Below are 26,406 nucleotides of genomic sequence, written 5' to 3' on the forward strand. Positions count from 1 at the left end.
AATAAGAATCGTGTGAGAGAATCGTGATCTCAATTCTTAGAGAGAAAAATCGTGATTCACATCGCCCAGCTCTACTACTGCGCCACCGCTCTAAGAGATGGGGATGCGTGGCGGTGTTTGCAGGGCTAAGCTATGCTATGTATGTAGCTATGGATACAATACTATGGCTCATTTGACATAAAAAACTATCCATCGTTCATTATGTGAAAAAGAATACATTTTTTCATGTATACGTTCATGTAGCTCTCTTTTTCTCTCTTTTGAGGAAGTGTCAGTGACAGGGAAACCGCTTCCGCATTATTCCCACTCACTCCGTTGTTGAGCGAATTGTTGATTGTGAGTGGTGGAACTGAACCACAGAAGGGGGAGGTACGCATATCATTATGCAAATAATTCTGCTTCCGTCACAGGGGACCACAATTCAGAATGGCTTGGTTCAGTGGGGGAGGATCTTGTCTCAGGAATGTTCCAAAATGAGAATTTGAGACATAGACAGTGTTGGTACAACCCCACATTGCTAGAAAACAATGCTAAACACTGGAAAAGGCAATTTATAGATAGTTCCCCTTTAAGTATGAATCTGTTGCCAATAAAAGACTTCAACAGTTAATTATCTGATCGATGTATTGATTGATTGTTGATTTTTCTCATTGATAAGATTGTGTAATATTCACTGAGTGTGTTTACATGCACATTGATGTTGTGATGATATTATTGGGGATACTGGAGTATTCTGTTTGATCATGCAGGGTTGAACATGGTGCTCTTGTCATAAACCCTATAACTCAAACAATGTCTCTCTTCCCCCCTGCCCCCCCCTTCCCCTCCTGCCTCGGTCTCTCCTCCTCTCTCTCTCTCTTGCTGGTGCATGATTGGTCGTGTCAGGTGTCCGTCGGGGAGGTAGTAAGAGCGGCCAATGGGGATCACCTGCCGGCGGACCTCGTCATCCTGTCGTCCAGGTCAGGACACCAAGCCGCCGCCCACACCAGCACCAGGCGTTTAGCCACGCCCTCTGACACTGTTGATACATATTTAATATTACACTCTGCAGGAAGGAAGGGGCCTCTGATTGTGTGAACACGTTCATCGTTGTTTCCATGGACACAGTGAATAAACAAGGCTGCGTTCATTGTTGTTTCCATGGAGACAGTGAATAAACAAGGCTGCGTTCATCGTTGTTTCCATGGACACAGTGAATAAACATGGCTGCGTTTATCGTTGTTTCCATGGAGACAGTGAATAAACAAGGCTGCGTTCATCATTGTTTCCATGGAGACAGTGAATAAACAAGGCTGCGTTCATCGTTGTTTCCATGGAGACAGTGAATAAACATGGCTGCGTTCATCGTTGTTTCCATGGACACAGTGAATAAACAAGGCTGCGTTCATCGTTGTTTCCATGGAGACAGTGAATAAACATGGCTGCGTTCATCGTTGTTTCCATGGACACAGTGAATAAACAAGGCTGCGTTCATCGTTGTTTCCATGGAGACAGTGAATAAACAAGGCTGCGTTCATCGTTGTTTCCATGGACACAGTGAATAAACAAGGCTGCGTTCATCGTTGTTTCCATGGAGACAGTGAATAAACAAGGCTGCGTTCATCGTTGTTTCCATGGACACAGTGAATAAACAAGGCTGCGTTCATCGTTGTTTCCATGGAGACAGTGAATAAACAAGGCTGCGTTCATCGTTGTTTCCATGGACACAGTGAATAAACAAGGCTGCGTTCATTGTTGTTTCCATGGAGACAGTGAATAAACATGGCTGCGTTCATCGTTGTTTCCATGGAGACAGTGAATAAACAAGGCTGCGTTCATCGTTGTTTCCATGGACAGTGAATAAACATGGCTGCGTTCATCGTTGTTTCCATGGAGACGATGAATAAACAAGGCTGCGTTCATCGTTGTTTCCATGGAGACAGTGAATAAACAAGGCTGCGTTCATCGTTGTTTCCATGGACACAGTGAATAAACATGGCTGCGTTCATCGTTGTTTCCATGGAGACAGTGAATAAACATGGCCGCGTTCATCGTTGTTTCCATGGAGACAGTGAATAAACATGGCTGCGTTCATCGTTGTTTCCATGGAGACGATGAATAAACATGGCTGCGTTCATCGTTGTTTCCATGGAGACGATGAATAAACACGCTTCTTTGGGGATGGGAATTGATAAGATTTTATCGATACGATTCCATTATCGATTCTGCTTATCGATCCGATTCTTTATCGATTCCCTTATCGATCCCTGATACATTTATAGTTTAAATAAATAAATTGGAAATGCAACAGAACTAAGCTGGTTAGAATAACAACATGCAACTTGACATTTCTGATTGTCATTTATTGTTGAGCCCCCATGTCAGAAAAATACAGAAACTGTAAAAAATTTAATAAAATTAACTATAGCCTACACTTAAATAAAATAATGTATTTGAGATTCTCTTAAAAAAAATTATTTTTAGAATTTTTTTTATTCTTAAACTAATTTAATCTATTGAACCGTAGTTGCATTCAACAGGTCGTTATTCCTCGGACTTCTCTGTCTCTGGTCTTTCAGAGACACACACACACACACACACACACACACACACACAGAGAGCTCCCTCCCCGGTCCCCGCTCGCCCCTGTCCTGTAAGGTATTGGCTCGTATTGCTACACGGACATGTTTGTATGTTGCACGGTACTTCCTGACTTACCTACTAGTAAACAGTCAACGTGATCACACGCTCTCCGTCTCTTATTATATGTGAACTAAAGAGTACAAGGTTTACACAACAGCCCCCACCCCTTTTATTTTGTATTTGTACCTGTACTACCTGCTGTCAGCTGTTATCTCTCGCTGTGTGTCTGTATGAGCTAGCGTTAGCTCCGCGGCTGTTAGGTTGCCCCGAATTAAATTAATGAGTAGTTTTCAATCACAGCACTTAGAAACAGTCAAACAGCGGGAGCCTTTCGGGAGCATATGACCAGAACCCAGGCAATTTCGAGCCCTTAAGGAATCAAATAGTCTGCTATGGCTACATGCGTGGCGCTAACGTTATTGTTTTGAAATGCGCAACTGTCAGAAAAACCTGGCAGCGATAAGAGGAATCGATAGTCACGGAGGCATACGATTCCAGGAATCGGACAATTAGGAACCGGCTCCCAACGGGAACCGGTTTTCGATTCCCATCCCTACGCTTCTTGTGGGGAGAGAGGCAGCTCAACCAGGAAAGGAATGAAAGCGAAATTCAAACTTAAAATACAGATTAAATAACTGTGGGGATCGAACCGGCGACCTTTCAGTTACTGTCCGGCCTCTTTACCTCTAGTCTAGGCCATCCTGCCTCTTGGCTGAGCTCAGTTTCCTCATTGTCCCGCTCACTCTCCCCGTCTATAAAGCACCGTTAGTAGTTTTCCTACTAAGTATGATAGCCTTCCACTCTGACGTGTGCAAAAAGCAGCCAAGGATCGTCCCCATTCACCCCGAGCACCAGAGCCTGCCGTCCCATAGAAAACAACACCGCTGTGCGCGCGCTTCAGAGAGGAGCTTCGTCTGAATACCACGCGCGCACGCTTCAGAGAGGAGCTTCGTCTGAATACCACGCGCGCACGCTTCAGAGAGGAGCTTCGTCTGAATACCGCTGTGTGGCGCGCTTCAGAGAGGAGCTTCGTCTGAATACCACGTGCGCACGCTTCAGAGAGGAGCTTCGTCTGAATACCGCGTGCGCACGCTTCAGAGAGGAGCTTCGTCTGAATACCACGTGCGCACGCTTCAGAGAGGAGCTTCGTCTGAATACCACGTGCGCACGCTTCAGAGAGGAGCTTCGTCTGAATACCGCGTGCGCACGCTTCAGAGAGGAGCTTCGTCTGAATACCACGTGCGCACGCTTCAGAGAGGAGCTTCGTCTGAATACCACGTGCGCGCGCTTCAGAGAGGAGCTTCGTCTGAATACCACGTGCGCGCGCTTCAGAGAGGAGCTTCGTCTGAATACCACGTGCGCACGCTTCAGAGAGGAGCTTCGTCTGAATACCACGTGCGCACGCTTCAGAGAGGAGCTTCGTCTGAATACCACGTGCGCACGCTTCAGAGAGGAGCTTCGTCTGAATACCACGTGCGCACGCTTCAGAGAGGAGCTTCGTCTGAATACCACGTGCGCACGCTTCAGAGAGGAGCTTCGTCTGAATACCACGTGCGCACGCTTCAGAGAGGAGCTTCGTCTGAATACCACGTGCGCACGCTTCAGAGAGGAGCTTCGTCTGAATACCACGTGCGCACGCTTCAGAGAGGAGCTTCGTCTGAATACCACGTGCGCACGCTTCAGAGAGGAGCTTCGTCTGAATACCACGTGCGCACGCTTCAGAGAGGAGCTTCGTCTGAATACCACGTGCGCACGCTTCAGAGAGGAGCTTCGTCTGAACACCACGTGCGCGCGCTTCAGAGAGGAGCTTCGTCTGAATACCACGTGCGCGCGCTTCAGAGAGGAGCTTCGTCTGAATGTACGCAGCACAATCCATGCTGTGCTTCATACTGGACGACCTCCTCTTTAGCTAGTAGCCACATAACAGATGTGAAGTGGATGGGGTTACTGTTAGGTTAGCGCTTGTGGTGCTACACCGCCCTGCACACAGTTACACCAGTAGGCTCCTTGGCCTCCTATGCCAGGACCACGGACGCCTCCGGCGTGGAGTGTGCATTGGTCTTCAAGGTGTACCAAAGGAAACAACGTGATGCACTTTAGTCGACTCATTCTGAGTGGCTCCTCTCCCTGATGGCTGATAGCGGGACGATTCTTTTTTTTTATCCACTTTTTCTCCTCCTTTTTTCAATTTTTCTCCCATCCCAATTTAGCCGTGCCAATTCTCCCCTCCCCTGTCTTGAACGTTGCTCGCATGTGCCCCCCACTGGCCGGTTGTAGGGAGGATAGAAGCCTGTCACATGTCCCCTCCGATACATGTGCAGGCAGCCAGTCGCATCTTTTCACCTGCCAGCGCGGACTCTCATTTGGCGAGGTGTAACGTGTGGGAGGCTCACACTGCCCCCCGCCATTTTCCTGTCTCTGCTGTGCAGGCGCCCCAACCGACCTGTAGGAGTCGCTGTTTACAACGTCCAGATTACCACCCTTCGACTTCCCACCCGCTAACTCTACCAATTGAGTCAGTATGACGGCCGGCCCAAGCCGGAGGCAAAGCCGACAGCCGGATTCGAACCCGGTGTCTCTTGCATTGGTGACGAGCGCAATGTCCGCTGCACCACCCAGCCGCCTGCGGGATGATTATTTAACATGTATTGTGGTTGAGCTCCAGCCCCCAGGTCCTTTACTGGACCAGCACCGGCCCACTCCTGAGTGTGTGTGTGTGTTGTATTGGACCAGCACTGCCCCACTCCTGAGTGTGTGTGTTGTACTGGACCAGCACCGCCCCACTCCTGAGTGTGTGTGTTGTATTGGACCAGCACCGCCCCACTCCTGAGTGTGTGTGTTGTATTGGACCAGCACCGCCCCACTCCTGAGTGTGTGTGTTGTATTGGACCAGCACCGCCCCACTCCTGAGTGTGTGTGTGTTGTATTGGACCAGCACCGCCCCACTCCTGAGTGTGTGTGTGTTGTATTGGACCAGAGCGCCCCACTCCTGAGTGTGTGTGTTGTATTGGACCAGCACCGCCCCACTCCTGAGTGTGTGTGTTGTATTGGACCAGCACCGCCCCACTCCTCAGTGTGTGTGTTGTATTGGACCAGCACCGCCCCACTCCTGAGTGTGTGTGTGTGTTGTATTGGACCAGCACCGCCCCACTCCTGAGTGTGTGTGTGTGTTGTATTGGACCAGCACCGCCCCACTCCTCAGTGTGTGTGTTGTATTGGACCAGCACCGCCCCACTCCTCAGTGTGTGTGTTGTATTGGACCAGCACCGCCCCACTCCTGAGTGTGTGTGTGTTGTATTGGACCAGCACCGCCCCACTCCTCAGTGTGTGTGTTGTATTGGACCAGCACCGCCCCACTCCTGAGTGTGTGTGTTGTATTGGACCAGCACCGCCCCACTCCTGAGTGTGTGTGTTGTATTGGACCAGCACCGCCCCACTCCTGAGTGTGTGTGTTGTATTGGACCAGCACCGCCCCACTCCTGAGTGTGTGTGTGTGTTGTATTGGACCAGCACCGCCCCACTCCTGAGTGTGTGTGTTGTATTGGACCAGCACCGCCCCACTCCTGAGTGTGTGTGTTGGTCGGGCCCTTCACATCACTCTATTTAAAGGGCGGCTAAGTAGTGACCCAGCTCTAACTCTTAGTCTCCGTGCCCAGTGGCTGTCACACTGCTCTACTTGTGCCCGCCATGCCTCTCTCTCTCTCTCTCTCTCTCCTCTCTCTCTCTCTCTCTCTCTCTCTCTCTCTCTCTCTCTCTCTCTCTCTCTCTCTCTCTCTCTCTCTCTCTCTCTCTCTCTCTCTCTCTCTCTCTCTCTCTTCTTTCATCTCACCCCTCTTCCTCCGTCTCCCTCTTTTGCTCTATCCCTTTCTCCTCCTGATGTTCTATTGTGTTCTTCTCTCTATCTCTCTTTCACACACCCTGTCTCTCTCTCTCTCTCTCTCTCTCTCTCTCTCTCTCTCACTCTCCCCCCACCTCTCTCTTCCCCCCCCCCCCCTCTCTCTCTCTCTCCCCCACCTCTCTCCCCCCATCACTCTCTCTCTCTCTCTCTCTCTCTCTCTCTCTCTCTCTCTCTCTCTCTCTCTCTCTCTCTCTCTCTCTCTCTCTCTCTCTCTCTCTCTCTCTCTCTCTCTCTCTCTCTCTCTCTCTCTCTCTCTCTCTCTCTCTCTCTCTTCCTCTCCCTCCACACCTCTCTCTCTCCCTCTCCCCCATACCTCTCTCTCTTCTCTCTCTCCCTCTCCCCCATACCCCTCTCTCTCTCTTCTCTCTCTCCCTCTCCCCCATACCCCTCTCTCTCTCTCCCTCTCCCCCACACCTCTCTCTCCCTCTCCCCCATACCCCTCTCTCTCTTCTCTCTCTCCCTCTCCCCATACCCCTCTCTCTCTCTTCTCTCTCTCCCTCTCCCCCATACCCCTCTCTCTCTTCTCTCTCTCCCTCTCCCCCATACCCCTCTCTCTCTTCTCCCTCTCCCCCCACACCTCTCTCTCTCCCTCTCCCCACACACCTCTCTCTCTCTTCTCTCTCTCTCTTCTCTCTCTCCCTCTCCCCCATACCCCTCTCTCTCTCTTCTCTCTCTCCCTCTCCCCATACCCCTCTCTCTCTCTCCTCTCTCTCCCTCTCCCCCATACCCCTCTCTCTCTCTCCCTCTCCCCCATACCTCTCTCTCTCCCCCTCTATGCCCCCCTGTGATGCTCTGAAAGACAACTGAAGTCAAGGGCATCAGCTAGTTATAAGTCTACATTACTGCTTAGCTAGCTCATTCTCTGTGTAATAAACATAATACATAATACATCCATATGGACCAAACTGCTTAGCCAGCTCTTTATCTTTGTAACAAAGAGAATAAATAATATAAGCATCATGGAAAGTGGAATTACAAAAGTGGCAAGCTAGCAGTGTCCTTGTTGCCCAGACACACAAGGTGAATACAGTGGTAGATAAACTTCCCAATGATCTCATTAACATATCTGGTGGTATTTCCTTTTATCTCTATAGTTTTCCCCACATACCAGGGCTGTACAGTGCGACAAGGTTATTGCAAATTGCTCTTAAATATAGCCTGTTGGTTCATTATAAAAGATACAAACCTGAAAACAAAAGCACTTAAATGTTAAATAAAAGGACCACAGTAATGAGGCAGGAGGAACATATTTTTTTGCACTATAATAAAAAATTTGTTATTTAAAAAAAGTGCCCCTAAAATATATTCTGTGCCCCTACATTTTTCATTTAGGGCCACCTGTGCCCCTAGTGAAAAAGCTTAGCGTAACGTACAGCCCTGTATACAGTGTTGCTGTGGGAGGAGTATGGAGTACTGGATTGATTGATTGAATGATTGATTGTATCACTGAAATTAGTTTTGTGTTGCAATATCAATAAAAGATGTTTTTTCATCTTGACTTGCGGTGAGCTTGACTCACAATGTCTTTCCAGTAGAAATATTCCTATATTCTCTTTCTTATCAGATTTAATGAACGACTGAGAATGAATGCTTTATCTTTGTACACTTGTCAAATCCTGGAATTATAAACGCATACACCTAATAATCATTTTGGAAATGGATGTCAAATCGATAAGCTGTAAATTAGATTAGATATAGTGTATTTGAGTTGTGCTTATTGTGTGTCCAACTTAACCCTTTCACTACCACACTACAGAAGGTTAACCCCTTCACTGGGTTAACACGTTGTCGTGTCGCAGTGAAAGGGTTAACCCTTTGGTAGTGTGGTAGTGAAAGGGTTACTAAAGTTCTGCTCCACGCTGCTGTTTCCTCTTCCTCTGATAGTGAGCCTCAGGGCATGTGCTACATCGAGACGTCAAACCTGGACGGAGAAACAAACCTCAAAATCAGACAGGTGAGATGTTCTTCTGTGTTGTTGTTGTTGTTGTTGTTGTTGTTGTTGTTGTTGTTGTTGTTGTTGTTGTTTATTTATTTACAGTATTGTTGGACTCAACATGGGAATGCAAATGATGACGTTTGGTTCAACAGATGAACGTCATCTTTAGTGCTCATAGTACAGTATAAAGGTCAGATCATCTTTAGTGCTCATAGTACAGTATAAAGGTCAGATCATCTTTAGTGCTCATAGTACAGTATAAAGGTCAAATCATCTTTAGTGCTCATAGTACAGTATAAAGGTCAGATCATCTTTAGTGCTCATAGTACAGTATAAAGGTCAGATCATCTTTAGTGCTCATAGTACAGTATAAAGGTCAGATCATCTTTAGTGCTCATAGTACAGTATAAAGGTCAGATCATCTTTAGTGCTCATAGTACAGTATAAAGGTCGGATCATCTTTAGTGCTCATAGTACAGTATAAAGGTCAGATCATCTTTAGTGCTCATAGTACAGTATAAAGGTCAGATCATCTTTAGTGCTCATAGTACAGTATAAAGGTCAAACCATCTTTAGTGCTCATAGTACAGTATAAAGGTCAGATCATCTTTAGTGCTCATAGTACAGTATAAAGGTCAGATCATCTTTAGTGCTCATAGTACAGTATAAAGGTCGGATCATCTTTAGTGCTCATAGTACAGTATAAAGGTCGGATCATCTTTAGTGCTCATAGTACAGTATAAAGGTCGGATCATCTTTAGTGCTCATAGTACAGTATAAAGGTCGGATCATCTTTAGTGCTCATAGTACAGTATAAAGGTCGGATCATCTTTAGTGCTCATAGTACAGTATAAAGGTCGGATCATCTTTAGTGCTCATAGTACAGTATAAAGGTCAGATCATCTTTAGTGCTCATAGTACAGTATAAAGGTCAGATCATCTTTAGTGCTCATAGTACAGTATAAAGGTCAAACCATCTTTAGTGCTCATAGTACAGTATAAAGGTCAAATCATCTTTAGTGCTCATAGTACAGTATAAAGGTCAGATCATCTTTAGTGCTCATAGTACAGTATAAAGGTCAGATCATCTTTAGTGCTCATAGTGCAGTATAAAGGTCAGATCATCTTTAGTGCTCATAGTACAGTATAAAGGTCAAATCATCTTTAGTGCTCATAGTACAGTATAAAGGTCAAATCATCTTTAGTGCTCATAGTACAGTATAAAGCTCAGATCATCTTTAGTGCTCATAGTACAGTATAAAGGTCAGATCATCTTTAGTGCTCATAGTACAGTATAAAGGTCAGATCATCTTTAGTGCTCATAGTACAGTATAAAGGTCAGATCATCTTTAGTGCTCATAGTACAGTATAAAGGTCAGATCATCTTTAGTGCTCATAGTACAGTATAAATTAGTATAAAGGTCACATCTGCCTTGGAAGTAGTGCTGCGCGAAAAGGACACAAATATATTGCGATTGATTTATAGAGATGTCGACTCAATGGGCTACTGGCTTAATTTACAAAACCCTATAATAATAATAATAATAATAATAATAATTTATTACATTTACACAATGTAGGGTGGAAATTGCCTCCTTCACCACCACTGGCAGTGGTAGCAGCCAACCTTGGGCTACGCATGCTCAATGGCTACCATACACTGGCACCAGGCACACATCACACTACACAATGACTGAACGGCTCAGGAGACAGGGATTGATATCAGTCAATTAAGGGGAAGGCGTGATTAGGTGGCCTTGATGTCAGAGACCTGATTGGGAATTTGGCCAGGAACGTCGGGGAACCCCCTACTCTTTTTGCGATAGGCATCCTGGATTCTTTAACCTCTTAACATGCAACAGCCCTGGCCCGGCCCCGTGGCACAGATGAAAGTCATGGCACTTTGCGAGCATTTAGCGGCTCTGGCTGCATTTTTCGCCGAACATATTATATATAGAAGTAAAGCCCTATTTGTTGGCGTTCGAATGCCACCTCACTCGATCACATCCGTGCCTCGGTTCTCGAGTTACATGACGATATGTCAGGCGTGCAACTTTTTACGCACAAGCGTCAGATTACCACCCCAGACTCCCAATGCTCTAGAACTGTTAATCATCCGCTGATTGGTCAGGGTTGTAGCCAATAAGTGTAGCTAAGGGATATACTGTAGATGAAAGGTGACGAGCAAAAACCAGAAGTAAAAAAAAATCCGAATGAATCACCATGAATGAGGAAATGGAGAGCTTTTTTCTTGGAACACGGTTTACCCAGATCTCTCTAGAAGACTCATTTCTGAACATGTTTTTATAAAATTTGGACCTGTACTACATGACACTTCAGGCTATGGATTTGCGGTGTTTTCCAGCGTATACCTATTTTTCTTATAATTTTTTGTGCAACTGCTACAGAAATATTTGACTAAACAAGTTCAAGTTCAACTCAAGTTCAGCCCTATGTTACTCTATTTCATTAGCACTAAAAGTCAATTACCTTTTTTGCATTAGTAACTTCAGAATGTTATCTTTCGCTTTTCAAGATACGCTTTTCAAAAAAAGTATGCAGTCCTTATGTTCAAGAAAAAAAAAAGGCTGCTTTTCTGGGTGCATGTTAAAAGTTTAATGACCGAGATTCAGTCAGGACCTCGGTTTAGCATCTCATCCGAAGGACGGCACTCGCAGCTGTACGGTGTCCCTATCACTGTAACAGGGGCATTGTTACTGACTAGTCCAGAGGACAGAGTGCCCCCTGCTGGACAACATCACCACTTCCCGACAACAGCCTTGACCGGTCATGAGTCCAGAGCTCTACTCATGTAGCCTCGCTGCCGGACAACCACTCATAGCCTACAGTAGGAATGTCTTTAGTCTGGGACGATCTATAGTACTGTACTGTCTACTATAGACTACTGTAGTAATAACAACACCTGCCTGTCCTCACCACCAGGGGCTCCACGTCACCTCGGAGATCAAGGACATGGACAGCCTGACGCGCCTCTCCGGCCGCATGGAGTGCGAGAGCCCCAACCGTCACCTGTACGAGTTCGTAGGGAACATCAGACTGGACGGACACAGGTGAGTCTCCCTGGTCCAGGAGCCGGGCCAGCCTCCCTCCATGTAGGTGTTCTGTCTCCCTGGTCCTGGAGCCGGGCCAGCCTCCCTCCATGTAGGTGTTCTGTCTCCCTGGCCAGCCTCCCTCCATGTAGGTGTTCTGTCTCCCTGGCCAGCCTCCCTCCATGTAGGTGTTCTGTCTCCCTGGTCCAGCCTCCCTCCATGTAGGTGTTCTGTCTCTCTGGTCCAGGAGCCTGGCTCTCTGCCGTTCTGTCTCACTGGTCCAGGAGCCTGGCTCTCTGCCGTTCTGTCTCCCTGGTCCTGGAGCCTGGCTCTCTGCCGTTCTGTCTCCCTGGTCCAGGAGCCTGGCTCTCTGCCGTTCTGTCTCCCTGGTCCAGGAGCCTGGCTCTCTGCCGTTCTGTCTCACTGGTCCAGGAGCCTGGCTCTCTGCCGTTCTGTCTCACTGGTCCAGGAGCCTGGCTCTCTGCCGTTCTGTCTCCCTGGTCCAGGAGCCTGGCTCTCTGCCGTTCTGTCTCCCTGGTCCAGGAGCCTGGCTCTCTGCCGTTCTGTCTCACTGGTCCAGGAGCCTGGCTCTCTGCCGTTCTGTCTCCCTGGTCCAGGAGCCTGGCTCTCTGCCGTTCTGTCTCCCTGGTCCAGGAGCCTGGCTCTCTGCCGTTCTGTCTCCCTGGTCCAGGAGCCTGGCTCTCTGCCGTTCTGTCTCCCTGGTCCAGGAGCCTGGCTCTCTGCCGTTCTGTCTCACTGGTCCAGGAGCCTGGCTCTCTGCCGTTCTGTCTCACTGCCCATTTAAAAGGTCAACAGAAGTTACTGTTTACTTGTTGATGATAGAACCTTCATTATCGTTTACTTGTCAATATGTTGGATGGTACAATCTTTTCATTCCCAAAAGATAGATCATTTAGAAAAACATTGAATTGTAATTGATTCCTGGTTTCTGTGTACATGAGTGGACCGAATATTACATGAGTGTTACCATGGAAACAGAACTTCGTCTATCTATGTTTCCTATAGTTGGCATATGATTTGACCCTAGCCATCGCAAATGGTATATAATATTTACATGCAACAGTTCAAAGACCGAATACCTCAGTAATAACCAAATATAATGTTGGAATATTAATTAAAATCACTACTAGGCGAACTTCCAACTTCAATATATCGTTGTAAATTCAATATCCAGAGACTTCTGCTGAAGGCGACGAGTCCATCAATATCCAGAGTTCTGCTGAAGGAGACGAGTCCATCAATATCCAGATTCTGCTGAAGGAGACGAGTCCATCAATATCCAGAGAGTTCTGCTGAAGGCGACGAGTCCATCAATATCCAGAGAGTTCTGCTGAAGGAGACGAGTCCATCAATATCCAGAGAGTTCTGCTGAAGGAGACGAGTCCATCAATATCCAGAGAGTTCTGCTGAAGGAGACGAGTCCATCAATATCCAGAGAGTTCTGCTGAAGGAGACGAGTCCATCAATATCCAGATTCTGCTGAAGGAGACGAGTCCATCAATATCCAGATTCTGCTGAAGGAGACGAGTCCATCAATATCCAGATTCTGCTGAAGGAGACGAGTCCATCAATATCCAGATTCTGCTGAAGGAGACGAGTCCATCAATATCCAGATTCTGCTGAAGGAGACGAGTCCATCAATATCCACAGAGTTCTGCTGAAGGACACGAGTCCATCAATATCCAGAGAGTTCTGCTGAAGGACACGAGTCCATCAATATCCAGAGAGTTCTGCTGAAGGCGTTACGGCACAAAGGAAGCCGTTCCCCACCACACAAATGAACAAAGAGAATTATTTGTACGTGTATGATCAGCAACATTATATTTTAAAGATGCACTATATAGTTTTGTGAGAGAAGTGAATAATTTCTAAGGTATACTGTATTTTCATACAAACAAACTGTCCTCAGAGTAAGAATGGATCCCTGGAACACTTGAGCACATCCCTGGAACACATCCCTGGAACACTGGAACACATCCCTGGAACACATCACTGGAACACATCCCTGGAACACATCCCTGGAACACATCACTGGAACACATCCCTGGAACACATCCCTGGAACACATCCCTGGAACACTGGAACACATCCCTGGAACACATCCCTGGAACACATCCCTGGAACACTGGAACACATCCCTGGAACACATCACTGGAACACATCCCTGGAACACATCCCTGGAACACATCCCTGGAACACTGGAACACATCCCTGGAACACATCCCTGGAACACTGGAACACATCCCTGGAACACATCACTGGAACACATCCCTGGAACACTGGAACACATCCCTGGAACACATCACTGGAACACATCACTGGAACACATCCCTGGAACACATCCCTGGAACACTGGAACACATCCCTGGAACACATCACTGGAACACATCACTGGAACACATCCCTGGAACACATCCCTGGAACACTGGAACACATCCCTGGAACACATCCCTGGAACACATCACTGGAACACATCACTGGAACACATCCCTGGAACACATCACTGGAACACATCACTGGAACACATCCCTGGAACACTGGAACACATCCCTGGAACACATCACTGGAACACATCACTGGAACACATCACTGGAACACATCCCTGGAACACTGGAACACATCCCTGGAACACATCACTGGAACACATCCCTGGAACACATCCCTGGAACACATCCCTGGCACACATCACTGGAACACATCACTGGAACACATCACTGGAACACATCCCTGGCACACACTGGAACACATCACTGGAACACATCACTGGAACACATCCCTGGAACACATCACTGGAACACATCCCTGGAACACATCCCTGGCACACATCACTGGAACACATCACTGGAACACATCACTGGAACACATCACTGGAACACATCACTGGAACACATCACTGGAACACATCACTGGAACACATCACTGGAACACATCCCTGGCACACATCACTGGAACACATCCCTGGAACACATCCCTGGAACACATCACTGGAACACATCCCTGGAACACATCCTTGGAGCACTGGAACACATCCCTGGAACACATCACTGGAACACATCCCTGGAACACATCCATGGAACACATCCCTGGAACACATCGCTGGAACACATCCCTGGCACACATCACTGGAACACATCCCTGGAACACATCCCTGGAACACATCCCTGGAACACATCCCTGGAACACATCACTGGAACACATCCCTGGAACACATCCATGGAACACATCACTGGAACACATCACTGGAACACATCCCTGGAACACTGGAACACATCCCTGGCACACATCCCTGGAACACTGGAACACATCCCTGGAACACTGGAACACATCCCTGGAACATATTCTAGGCTTACTGTAGCCTACGTTTGGTTCAGTGCCTAAAGATTATTTTGTTTTTTCATTTATGATGACATAAGAGAAGCATTCTAAGAATTACAGCAAATCCTCTGCAAACAAATCCCCCTGTTCCAAATAGGCAGTTTTAACTATATAACTATTAGAAAACTGATTTCCTGTGAGCTATTGATACCGAACACTTCTACAGGAAATCAACGTCCAAGTTGTTCCCTAGCACTGCAACTCCACTGAAACCGGATATCCTCGCGGGCCAATCGGATCGCTTTATCTGAGCCAACTCTTATGTAATAAGCCTTCACTCACTGCCATCCAACACAATAACAAATAAACTCCACGTTCACTGTTAGCAAGGGGCTGTTCACCCTCTCCTCTCCTCATCAAAACAAATCCCATGCACAGGGTTCACACAAGGTCCTTGAAGTGCTTAAAGTGCTTGATGTTTTACCAAAAAAAGTCGAGGCCTGGAATTCCTTGAAAACAGCCAATTTTTTAACAAGGTGCTTAAAAAGTCGTTGAAATTCAAATAAACCATTCGCATTGAATGTTTTGTTCATCCATGATGAAATTGTTCTGAATCAAGAAATATGCTTTTTTTTTTTTAATTTAAAGTGTAACTAATTGTCGGAAATTGGTTTTAAGCCATACATATCGGATCTTCTCCTTTTTGTTTTATAAAAAACAGCATTTAAAAGTGAATTGTATCCTTTTAAATGCCCTTTTAAAATGAAAATCGTGCTTGGAAAAGTACTTGAAAGTCCTTGAATTTCATTTTGCAATGTCTGTGGGAACCCTGCATGCAGAGGGAGAATGAACACACAGCAACGTCTCATTGTAACAGGAAACAACAGGGTTTATAGGATAATGTTGTCTTATCATGAGAATAGTTTGTTTACTGTAATTATAAGATAATCACAACCAATCTCACAATGATATAGGATATATTTAGTTGAAAAGAGGATGCATGTGAGATGCACTCAATAAAGTCTTCCATCTGTTCTCCTACAGTACAGCATCTCTGGGTCCAGACCAGATCCTGCTGCGTGGAGCCCAGCTGAGGAACACCCAGTGGGTGCATGGTGTGGTGGTTTACACGGGACACGACACCAAGCTCATGCAGGTAACCCTGGTTTAAAGGACCAGTCAGTGATCCAGTCAGTGATCCACATGGGTAGCCTCGTCACCGAGATTAAGAAATAGAAATGGAGACATGTTTTCATTTTCTAGTTGATTGACTGAGCTCTTGATACAAGGAGTAACACTAGACAACAGAGAAATATGTGTTTTTTAATTGTATTTGCAGTCGACTACCTTGGCCACTGGATGAAAAATGTAATTTTCCTGAAAGTAACAATCTCAAACATTTTCATATAAATTAATGTATATTTTGCTACTATCTATCGCCACATTATATAACACAATAGTGATTCTACCTATAACCATTTCATCAATGCTTTTACATTTGCTGTTCTTGGCTGTTCTTTTTTTTTTATTGTGTTTTTGGTAGATTTTTATAGTTTTTTTTTCTCCGGGCAGTCCGGCAGAGAGAGAGAGGAAGTATGGGAGATAGAGGGGGAAGACATTCGGCAAAGGTCGCCGGGTCCGGGAGTCGTTCTTGGCTGTTCTAAACAGTGACAGGAAAATCATCCGGCGCACAGGAAGTGATGTGTTTTATGTAACCAGCAGCAACAACAGTTTGTTTGGAATGAATAGAAGACTAATAACTCTGTAGTTAGCATAAATTCTTAAGATGGAAAGCACGTCAGTACAGTACAAAAACACCAATAGATCACCTATAGATGTCGGCAAAACAAAGGAAAATGATGATCTTGTGGATTGACCCCTTTAACACCGCTGTAAGGTTTAACATACTATTTAACTGTGCTACCCAGAATTCCACGCGGCCTCCGCTGAAGCTGTCCAACGTGGAGAGAATCACCAACTTCCAGATCCTGGTGCTGTTCGGCTGTCTGCTGGCCATCTCTCTGGTCTGCTCTATCGGCCAGACCATCTGGAAGTACCAGTACGGCAATGCCGCCTGGTACATGGACCTCAACTGTAAGCCCCCCCCCAGCGCCCCCCACTACTGTACTGAAGCCTCCTACACCACATACTGTACTGAAGCCTCCTACAGCACATACTGTACTCAAGCCTTCTACTCCACATACTGTACTGAAGCCTCCAATTCCACATACTGTACTGAAGCCGCCAATTCCACATATTTTGTAATCACTTGTTCCCAACGTCTGCTTAATTATTTGTCACTTTTGAGTTACCTTTTTAAGTGTCGTTGTGTGCCGTTGCCGTTGTTGTTTTTCTTTGTTGCCTTTTGTTTTGCGTTGCCTTTTGTAAGTACATAGCAACACAAGTGAAATATGTGGCAATGTTGGGAATCCCTGAATTCCCTGTAATGGTAAAAACACGTGATGTGATGTGGATGTGAGTGAGTGGCGACAAAAACAGAAAAACAAATGGTTGAATATCACTGCGCTGCTGCTGTTCTCCTCTTTTGGTTCCTTTTCTAATGTTCTGTTTGATTTTTTTTTGTTTTTCTTTGTTGTCGTTTTTTTAACAGCTCCAGGTAACAACCATTTAAAAGCCTTGGCCATCCTGTGAATGACCCTCCCTTACTAACCCCTAACTGAAGCTGTGCCTTTGCTAAAGCAAAATGAAGCCCCTTCCCTTCGCCCCCTATATGGTTGTCCTTCTTTGTAAAGGGCCCTTGGAACAACACAGACCAGGGACCAACACTAGGTGTCACCCCTCCAGCTCTCCTTCTACTTTCCGTTAGCTCCTTCTTTACTTGCCTGATCCAAACAGTGTCTCTCCTGTCCTCCCTCGTCCCTCGGCGTGGCACCTTAAACTCTTCACAAACCCCAGCGCCTCGGATCCCTGCATCCCCTCTCTCTTTTCCTCTCTCTCGTTCCTCCGTCGGTGCTAAAACTAAACACAAGATGACACTTGCGTTCCGCTCCTCGGGGGTGAGATTGCACTTTCTTTCCTTAGCGGTGGAGGGTTACACTCTGTTTGCTGAACACGGCGTACGGCGGGCAGCGCGGCGGCCCGAGGGGGCAGAGAGCTGACATTTTAACCAGCGCCTCCTCGTCCGTGGGCTCCTGCCTGCCTGCCTGCCGCGTTGATCTTTCAGAGACGGAGACGAGGAGAGACGAGGAGAGACAGAGATGCAGAGTCAGATCCACTTCACAACACAAAACGATCAAGTCGGTTCCGTTTCCAGTCCTAGTTTTTACAGGCATCACTGTTGTTGACATTAACACAAGTAACCGCTAAGCTAAGAGTTTCAACTTTAATCAACGGCCATTCGAATGCAGACGGAAATTTCAGTTTTATTTTATTTAGTTATGAGATGGACTGGTCTTTCCAGTTCTTAAATTCATATTGAATATGCATTCATTGAATTGAAACAGAACTGATTCCAGCCCTATCACAGGCAATAAGAAATGATGTGCCTATTAAAGGTCACATCTTTGATGAGGTCGTTTTATTTTTATTTTTTAAATCATGAAGCTCTGGTTTGCAAAGCGCTCATGGTGCCACTGCAGCCATTCCTCTATATCCTTCTAGGCTGTATAGGAGAGACTGTGCCCCTGGTCAGTATCTGCTTGTTTTATGACTTACAAGATTTCCTTCAGAGAAGATGTTTGCATTGGCTTCGATTGGCAACGGCAGGGCTTTTAACCTTGTCCTTGGTCGCATTAAAAGCCCACATCTAAAAAAAAAAAAAAAAATGGGAAAAAAGACCCTCCCACGCTGAGGGGAGTGTGAGTCATAAAGCAGGTGTCCATTTTGAGACTGATTGTACTTCTTTTGAGGAGGGGCCCGGCTCCGTCCAGTGCACATGCTCCAACCTGTGACAAGAGAGAGAGGTGGCTGACGGTCATATCTCCAAACCCCATGAACCCCCGAGTCAACTGGAATTTAACCTTTTTAGACGCAGCATCTGTCTGCGACCACGTTGCCTTGATGGATGTAGACTGTGAAGCGCCAGGCAGAGACATAACGGGTCGACAGTGGGAGAACTGTTTAGCTGCCACACGTCAAACACCATGGCCCCATATGTCACTGAGGGTCACGATTATGCACGGCGAATGAATAATTCATTTGACTTTGACCCGGGGGGTAGAGCGCTGATACTTGGCCCTAAGCTGGCACTCTTCTCAGCGTATGGATCTTAGCGACGTGCCTTTATGCAGATTGAGTACAAAAATTAATGGTAGGGCATTTGTTATGCATTCACACCACCTGCTACGCTTCACTGCCAGTCAAATCCATGTCCAGTAAATAGCAGGTAGCAGTGTTAGGTGTTTTCCCCCCGTCTACACAGTGTGGATTCTGCTGACTATTTCCCTTAGTAAAACGCTGAGCCATTAACACATAGTGCAGTGAGGTTTTTTTTTGTCCCCTAAAAGTTAGCTGGAGGTCACTTCTCTTAGTATAGAGGTCCTACTTTAGCATAATATGCATGTTCTGAAACAGAAGAAAATATAGACTTAGAATTCCAATTTCAAGACAACGTGCCCACCCCTCTCCCTGCAACTAATTCCCAACGGCTGTTTCTGTAAATAAGAATTGTTGGTAAGAGTTGTTGTCAGATTTGCCTGGTTAATTGAGATTTAAACCCCCAGTATTTGTTTTCTTCTCCCATGAGCATCAGAACCTAAATATATTATGTGAAATGATGGAATGACTTGTGCATGTCATGGTTTGTTGTGATCTGATTGGCTTTTTGACAGCTCTTGATTGAAACCCTGACCCAATTCCTTGCCTTTTTTGAGAATAACCCACCTCATAAGGGGTACCTCCCTAGCTAGTATCTTATAGAAGTTCCCATAAACTACTAACCAATAACGCTGCTAACTATCGGTCGCAACATCCACCCACCCACCCATTTCCACAGTTACTTGCAAAATACCGACCAATAACACTGCTAACTATCGGTAGCAACATCCACCCACTCTTTTCCACTGGTTGTTGGTTGGGAATGTGCTATGGACTGAATCCCCCTCTCCTTTGTCTTGAGAGCATCCGACATGATTTTTCGTCTTCCTCCCCGCCTCTGACAAGCCCTCCCTCTTCTGTGTGCTGTCGTACCAATAGCAGTAGCTTCCATTCTGCCACCTCTTGATTTCTCTGCCATTTAGTTTCATTCTGTCATGTCTGGAGGGGAGGGGGCAAACGGCAAAGCTTGGGTTGAGGAAGGTAAACTCTTGCACATCCTGCAAGCTGAGGCAAGGTAATTCACATCCCTCATGTTTTCTGTGTGTGAGATTAAGGTGTGGGTTGTATGTCGATCATCACTGAGTGGGGAGGGGATCCATTATCATTTTGCATAGTGCTTTGTGGAATTCATTGCCTGGATCATGCTGGATGCCAAGGCTGCTGCTATAATGACACTAAAGACACGTGTGATAAACCTCTCGGCTTAGTTGGAATATATGGGACAATTCAATTGGACTGCTGAACAACTGAGTGGTGAGAGGATGAGGCTGGGTGGAAGAGACGGGGTAGTCCCAGCTAATGTGCAACGTCAGCATGACTCATTGGAACTAGAGTTGGGATAACGGCAGCACGACACATTGGACTTAGAGTTGGGATAACGTCAGCACGACACATTGGACTTAGAGTTGGGATAACGTTAGCACGACACATTGGAACTAGAGTTGGGATAACGTCAGCACGACACATTGTACTTATAGTTGGGATAACGTCAGCACGACACATTGGACTTATAGTTGGGATAACGTCAGCACGACACATTGGAACTAGAGTTGGGATAACGTCAGCACAACACATTGGACTTATAGTTGGGATAACGTCAGAACACCACATTGGACTTATAGTTGGGATAACATTAGCACGACACATTGGAACTAGAGTTGGGATAACGTCAGCATGACACATTGGACTTAGAGTTGGGATAACGTTAGCACGACACATTGGACTTAGAGTTGGGATAACGTTAGCACGACACATTGGACTTAGAGTTGGGATAACGTCAGCACGACACATTGGACTTAGAGTTGGGATAACGTTAGCACGACACATTGGAACTAGAGTTGGGATAACGTCAGCACGACACATTGTACTTATAGTTGGGATAACGTCAGCACGACACATTGGACTTATAGTTGGGATAACGTCAGCACGACACATTGGAACTAGAGTTGGGATAACGTCAGCACAACACATTGGACTTATAGTTGGGATAACGTCAGAACACCACATTGGACTTATAGTTGGGATAACATTAGCACGACACATTGGAACTAGAGTTGGGATAACGTCAGCATGACACATTGGACTTAGAGTTGGGATAACATCAGAATGACATATTGGACTTAGAGTTGGGATAACATCAGAATGACATATTGGACTTAGAGTTGGGATAACGTCAGAATGACACATTGGACTTAGAGTTGGGATAACATCAGAATGACATATTGGACTTAGAGTTGGGATAACGTCAGAATGACATATTGGACTTAGAGTTGGGATAACATCAGAATGACACATTGGACTTAGAGTTGGGATAACATCAGAATGACATATTGGACTTAGAGTTGGGATAACGTCAGAATGACATATTGGACTTAGAGTTGGGATAACATCAGAATGACACATTGGACTTAGAGTTGGGATAACATCAGCACAACACATTGGACTTAGAGTTGGGATAACATCAGCACAACACATTGGACTTAGAGTTGGGATAACATCAGCACAACACATTGGACTTAGAGTTGGGATAACATCAGCACAACACATTGGACTTAGAGTTGGGATAACGTCAGAATGACATATTGGACTTAGAGTTGGGATAACGTCAGAATGACATATTGGACTTAGAGTTGGGATAACGTCAGAATGACATATTGGACTTAGAGTTGGGATAACGTCAGAATGACATATTGGACTTAGAGTTGGGATAACGTTAGCACAACACATTGGACTTAGAGTTGGGATAACGTCAGCACGACACATTGGACTTAGAGTTGGGATAACGTCAGCACAACACATTGGACTTAGAGTTGGGATAACGTTAGCATGACACATTGGACTTAGAGTTGGGATAACATCAGCACAACACATTGGACTTAGAGTTGGGATAACGTTAGCATGACACATTGGACTTAGAGTTGGGATAACGTTAGCATGACACATTGGACTTAGAGTTGGGATAACGTTAGCACGACACATTGGACTTAGAGTTGGGATAACGTTAGCATGACACATTGGACTTAGAGTTGGGATAACGTTAGCACGACACATTGGACTTAGAGTTGGGATAACGTCAGCACAACACATTGGACTTAGAGTTGGGATAACATCAGCACGACACATTGGAACTAGAGTTGGGATAACGTTAGCACGACACATTGGACTTAGAGTTGGGATAACGTTAGCACAACACATTGGACTTAGAGTTGGGATAACGTTAGCACGACACATTGGAACTAGAGTTGGGATAACATCAGCACGACACATTGGACTTAGAGTTGGGATAACGTTAGCACGACACATTGGACTTAGAGTTGGGATAACGTCAGCACGACACATTGAACTTAGAGTTGGGATAACGTTAGCACGACACATTGGAACTAGAGTTGGGATAACGTTAGCATGACACATTGGACTTAGAGTTGGGATAACGTTAGCACGACACATTGGACTTAGAGTTGGGATAACGTTAGCACGACACATTGGACTTAGAGTTGGGATAACGTCAGCACGACACATTGGACTTAGAGTTGGGATAACGTTAGCACAACACATTGGACTTAGAGTTGGGATAACGTTAGCACAACACATTGAACTTAGAGTTGGGATAACGTCAGCACGACACATTGGACTTAGAGTTGGGATAACGTCAGAATGACATATTGGACTTAGAGTTGGGATAACGTCAGCACGACACATTGGACTTAGAGTTGGGATAACGTTAGCATGACACATTGGACTTAGAGTTGGGATAACGTTAGCATGACACATTGGACTTAGAGTTGGGATAACGTTAGCATGACACATTGGACTTAGAGTTGGGATAACGTTAGCATGACACATTGGACTTAGAGTTGGGATAACGTTAGCATGACACATTGGACTTAGAGTTGGGATAACGTTAGCACGACACATTGGACTTAGAGTTGGGATAACGTCAGCACAACACATTGGACTTAGAGTTGGGATAACGTTAGCACGACACATTGGACTTAGAGTTGGGATAACGTTAGCACGACACATTGGACTTAGAGTTGGGATAACGTCAGCACGACACATTGAACTTAGAGTTGGGATAACGTCAGAATGACATATTGGACTTAGAGTTGGGATAACGTTAGCACAACACATTGGACTTAGAGTTGGGATAACGTCAGCACGACACATTGGACTTAGAGTTGGGATAACGTTAGCACAACACATTGAACTTAGAGTTGGGATAACGTTAGCATGACACATTGGACTTAGAGTTGGGATAACGTTAGCATGACACATTGGACTTAGAGTTGGGATAACGTTAGCACGACACATTGGACTTAGAGTTGGGATAACGTCAGCACGACACATTGGACTTAGAGTTGGGATAACGTTAGCACAACACATTGGACTTAGAGTTGGGATAACGTCAGCACGACACATTGAACTTAGAGTTGGGATAACGTTAATACGACACATTGGACTTAGAGTTGGGATAACGTTGCTCATTAGCTGGGACTAGCTTTTGGGCATTTTTCATTTTCCCTGATTCTTCCTAGAAGCAGAGCTACTCACGGAGCTCCTGTGTTATTGCTCCCTTCTCTCCAAACCTCTCGTCCCCCTCTGGCACAGATGGCGGAGCGGCTAACTTCGGCCTCAACTTCCTCACCTTCATCATTCTCTTCAACAACCTGATCCCCATCAGCCTCCTGGTCACCCTGGAGGTCATCAAGTTCATACAGGCCTTCTTCATCAACTGGGTGAGTTCATGTTCCTTTATTGATCCCCTTGGGGGAATTCAGGTGTCATAGCAGCGTGGGGGAGGGGAGATACAGGTTCGGCGGCTGGGTGGCGTAGCGGAGATTGCGCTTGTCACCAATGCTAGAGACTCCGGTCTCGACTCCCCGAGTCAGCATTGCCTGCGGCTTGGGCCAGTCGTCATACTATCTCAATTGGCAGAGGTATCGGTGGAAAGTCGATGGGTGGGGATTGGATGTTGTGGACAGCGACTCCTACAGGTTAGTTGGGTGACGCCTGTACAGCAGAGACAGGAAGTATCGGGGGCAGCGTGAGCCTTCCACGCGTTACTCCTCGCCACTGAGAGTCCGCGCTGTCTGGTGAAAAGATGCAACAGGCTGCCTCCTCGTGTACCGGAGGGGACACGTGATGCAAGGCTTCTATCCTCACTACGAGCGACCAGTGGGAGGCATAGTCTAGCAACGTTCCAAACAGGGAGGGGAGAATTGGCAATATGAAATTGGGATGGGAGAAAAAATAAGGAGAAAAAGTGGATAAGGAAAAAAAAGCGGAGGTTCGAACCCATTAATTAAGATTTGCACACCAACGTAGCGAATGAAGGTCCGAAAGTTCTAACGTTTGGGCTCAGCCCTACAGAGAGGAGGAGCTGGCCAGGCCAGAAGTTCTACCGTTTGGGCTCAGCCCGACTACAGAGAGGAGAAGCTGGCCAGGCTAGATGTTCCTCATGAGCTCTGTTGTGTGTGATGTCTCTCAGGACACTGACATGCTGTATGAGCCCACCAACACCCCCGCCATGGCCCGCACCTCCAACCTGAACGAAGAACTAGGACAGGTGATGTATGACCGACACAGTGACTGAACCCTGCATCATGACCATCATTGTGGAAAGGGAGCTGGCATCCAACAGGATAAGGCGTTTGTATGACATTGGGCTCTGGCTAATCTTGGTATGATCCCAGTTAGCATATTTAGCATATTTATTCCCGCCTATAAATATGCTATATTTACGCGTGGCAACTCAAAGACTGAATGCTGGAGTATCCTAAATAATATTGGAACATTAAATATAGGACTAATTGATGATAGTATAATAACGAACAATGAGACAACTTTGAATCGAAATGTATCTGCGTTAGGTTCTCAGGATGAATAAATAAATGTATCTTTATTTAATAAATGAGGGATACACTTTATTCATATTAACGCTAGGAGTCTGTTGCCAAAAGTAGATGAAATAAGGCAGCTATCTCTTTCTTTGAAAGCCGCCGTCATTGCTATTTCCGAGACATGGCTTGATTGCACTATTAATGACTCAGAAATTGAATTGCCAGGATATTCAGTATACCGAAATGACCGCAATAGAAATGTGCTGTCACTGTGTATATAATCAGAGGAGATCTACAGTAGCATTCAACCCGCGTGCCGACCTTCAGGTGGAGGGTTTGGAAACCGTATGGGTCGAACTGCTGCTCCCCATGACAAAACCCATTATGTCTGTGTATGTTACAGACCCCCTAAGCAAATTAATTTGTATGAATTGCTAGAAACGGCCTGTAATAAGAGCAACATTTTGATGGAGAAAGAATGTTTAATCCTGGGAGATTTCAACTCCAATGTATTAATGTTCCCCCGCAAAACCGGTCTAGTGAAATCACTGGCTAACTTTTGTAAAGTGTTTGGTCTAAAGCAGTTAATAAAGGAGCCAACTAGAGTGTCTGTAAACAGCCAGTGTATTTTAGATTTGATCTTGGTATCGGAACAGGAAAGGATTTCCCAATCAGGAGTCCTTGACATTGATCACAATGTAATATATTGCACTCGGAAAATATCGAATAAACAGACCAATCCATGGAACCACAGATCTATTAGTTTTAGATGCAGGGGACTGGTCTGATGTTCTGGGTAGCAAGGATGTTGATGAGGCTTGGCATCTTTTTAAAAGTCATTTCTTGACTGTTTTAGATGATGTAGCTCCAATCAGGTAGTGTCGAATTAAACAGAGAAGTGAAAAGTGGATGACCTCTGATATTCTTAATATGATTAGAAAACATGATTTCTATTTATTTTAGAAAGTTTAAAATGACAAAACTGCCCACATACCATGAGAGATTTATTTATTTCAGAAATCAAGCTAGTTATAGCACTAGGAGAGCCAAATCTCAATTTTATATAGATTCCATTGCGGAAAATGCCCACCAGCCCAAGAAACTGTGGAAAGTTCTTGGTGAATTAGGTTGCACAGGAAAGAACAAAGCTAGACATTGAAATATTGGACTTGAAATAAAGGATAATGTGTGCTTTGATAAGGGGAAGGTGGCTTGCTATTTTAATACTTTCTTTACAACAATTGCTGCCTGCTTGGTGGATAAACTGCCTTGTGGCTCAGGAGTCTATGGCCAAGCTTTTGTGAGCTCATTCTACAAAACAAAAAATGTAGTTCCAGATGCATTCACCATCAGACCTGTCTCGGAGGAAAGGGTAAGAGTATGCCTATCTGCCCTAGCTAATAATAAGGCAACAGGTCTAGACCTTATTCCTGCCAGATTTATGAGGGA

The 26,406-nt window shown here is 45.7% G+C and overlaps 1 protein-coding gene across 1 annotated transcript in view; it reads left to right on the top strand.

Moving 5' to 3' along the window:
• Positions 1-26,406, top strand: part of atp8a1 (ATPase phospholipid transporting 8A1) — a gene marked incomplete at its 3' end in the record, with an annotated part of 287,871 nt that overhangs the window by 144,256 nt on the left and 117,209 nt on the right. Inside the window, exons 7-13 of the mRNA XM_084332147.1 lie at positions 886-959; positions 8,405-8,474; positions 11,400-11,527; positions 15,887-15,998; positions 16,771-16,936; positions 23,726-23,853; positions 24,606-24,683. Coding sequence (XP_084188273.1) covers positions 886-959; positions 8,405-8,474; positions 11,400-11,527; positions 15,887-15,998; positions 16,771-16,936; positions 23,726-23,853; positions 24,606-24,683 — 756 coding nt within the window. The remainder of the gene's footprint in view (positions 1-885; positions 960-8,404; positions 8,475-11,399; positions 11,528-15,886; positions 15,999-16,770; positions 16,937-23,725; positions 23,854-24,605; positions 24,684-26,406) is intronic.

Source organism: Notolepis coatsorum (assembly GCF_963971535.1).
Source record: "Notolepis coatsorum genome assembly, chromosome: 16".
NCBI lineage: Eukaryota > Metazoa > Chordata > Actinopteri > Aulopiformes > Paralepididae > Notolepis > Notolepis coatsorum.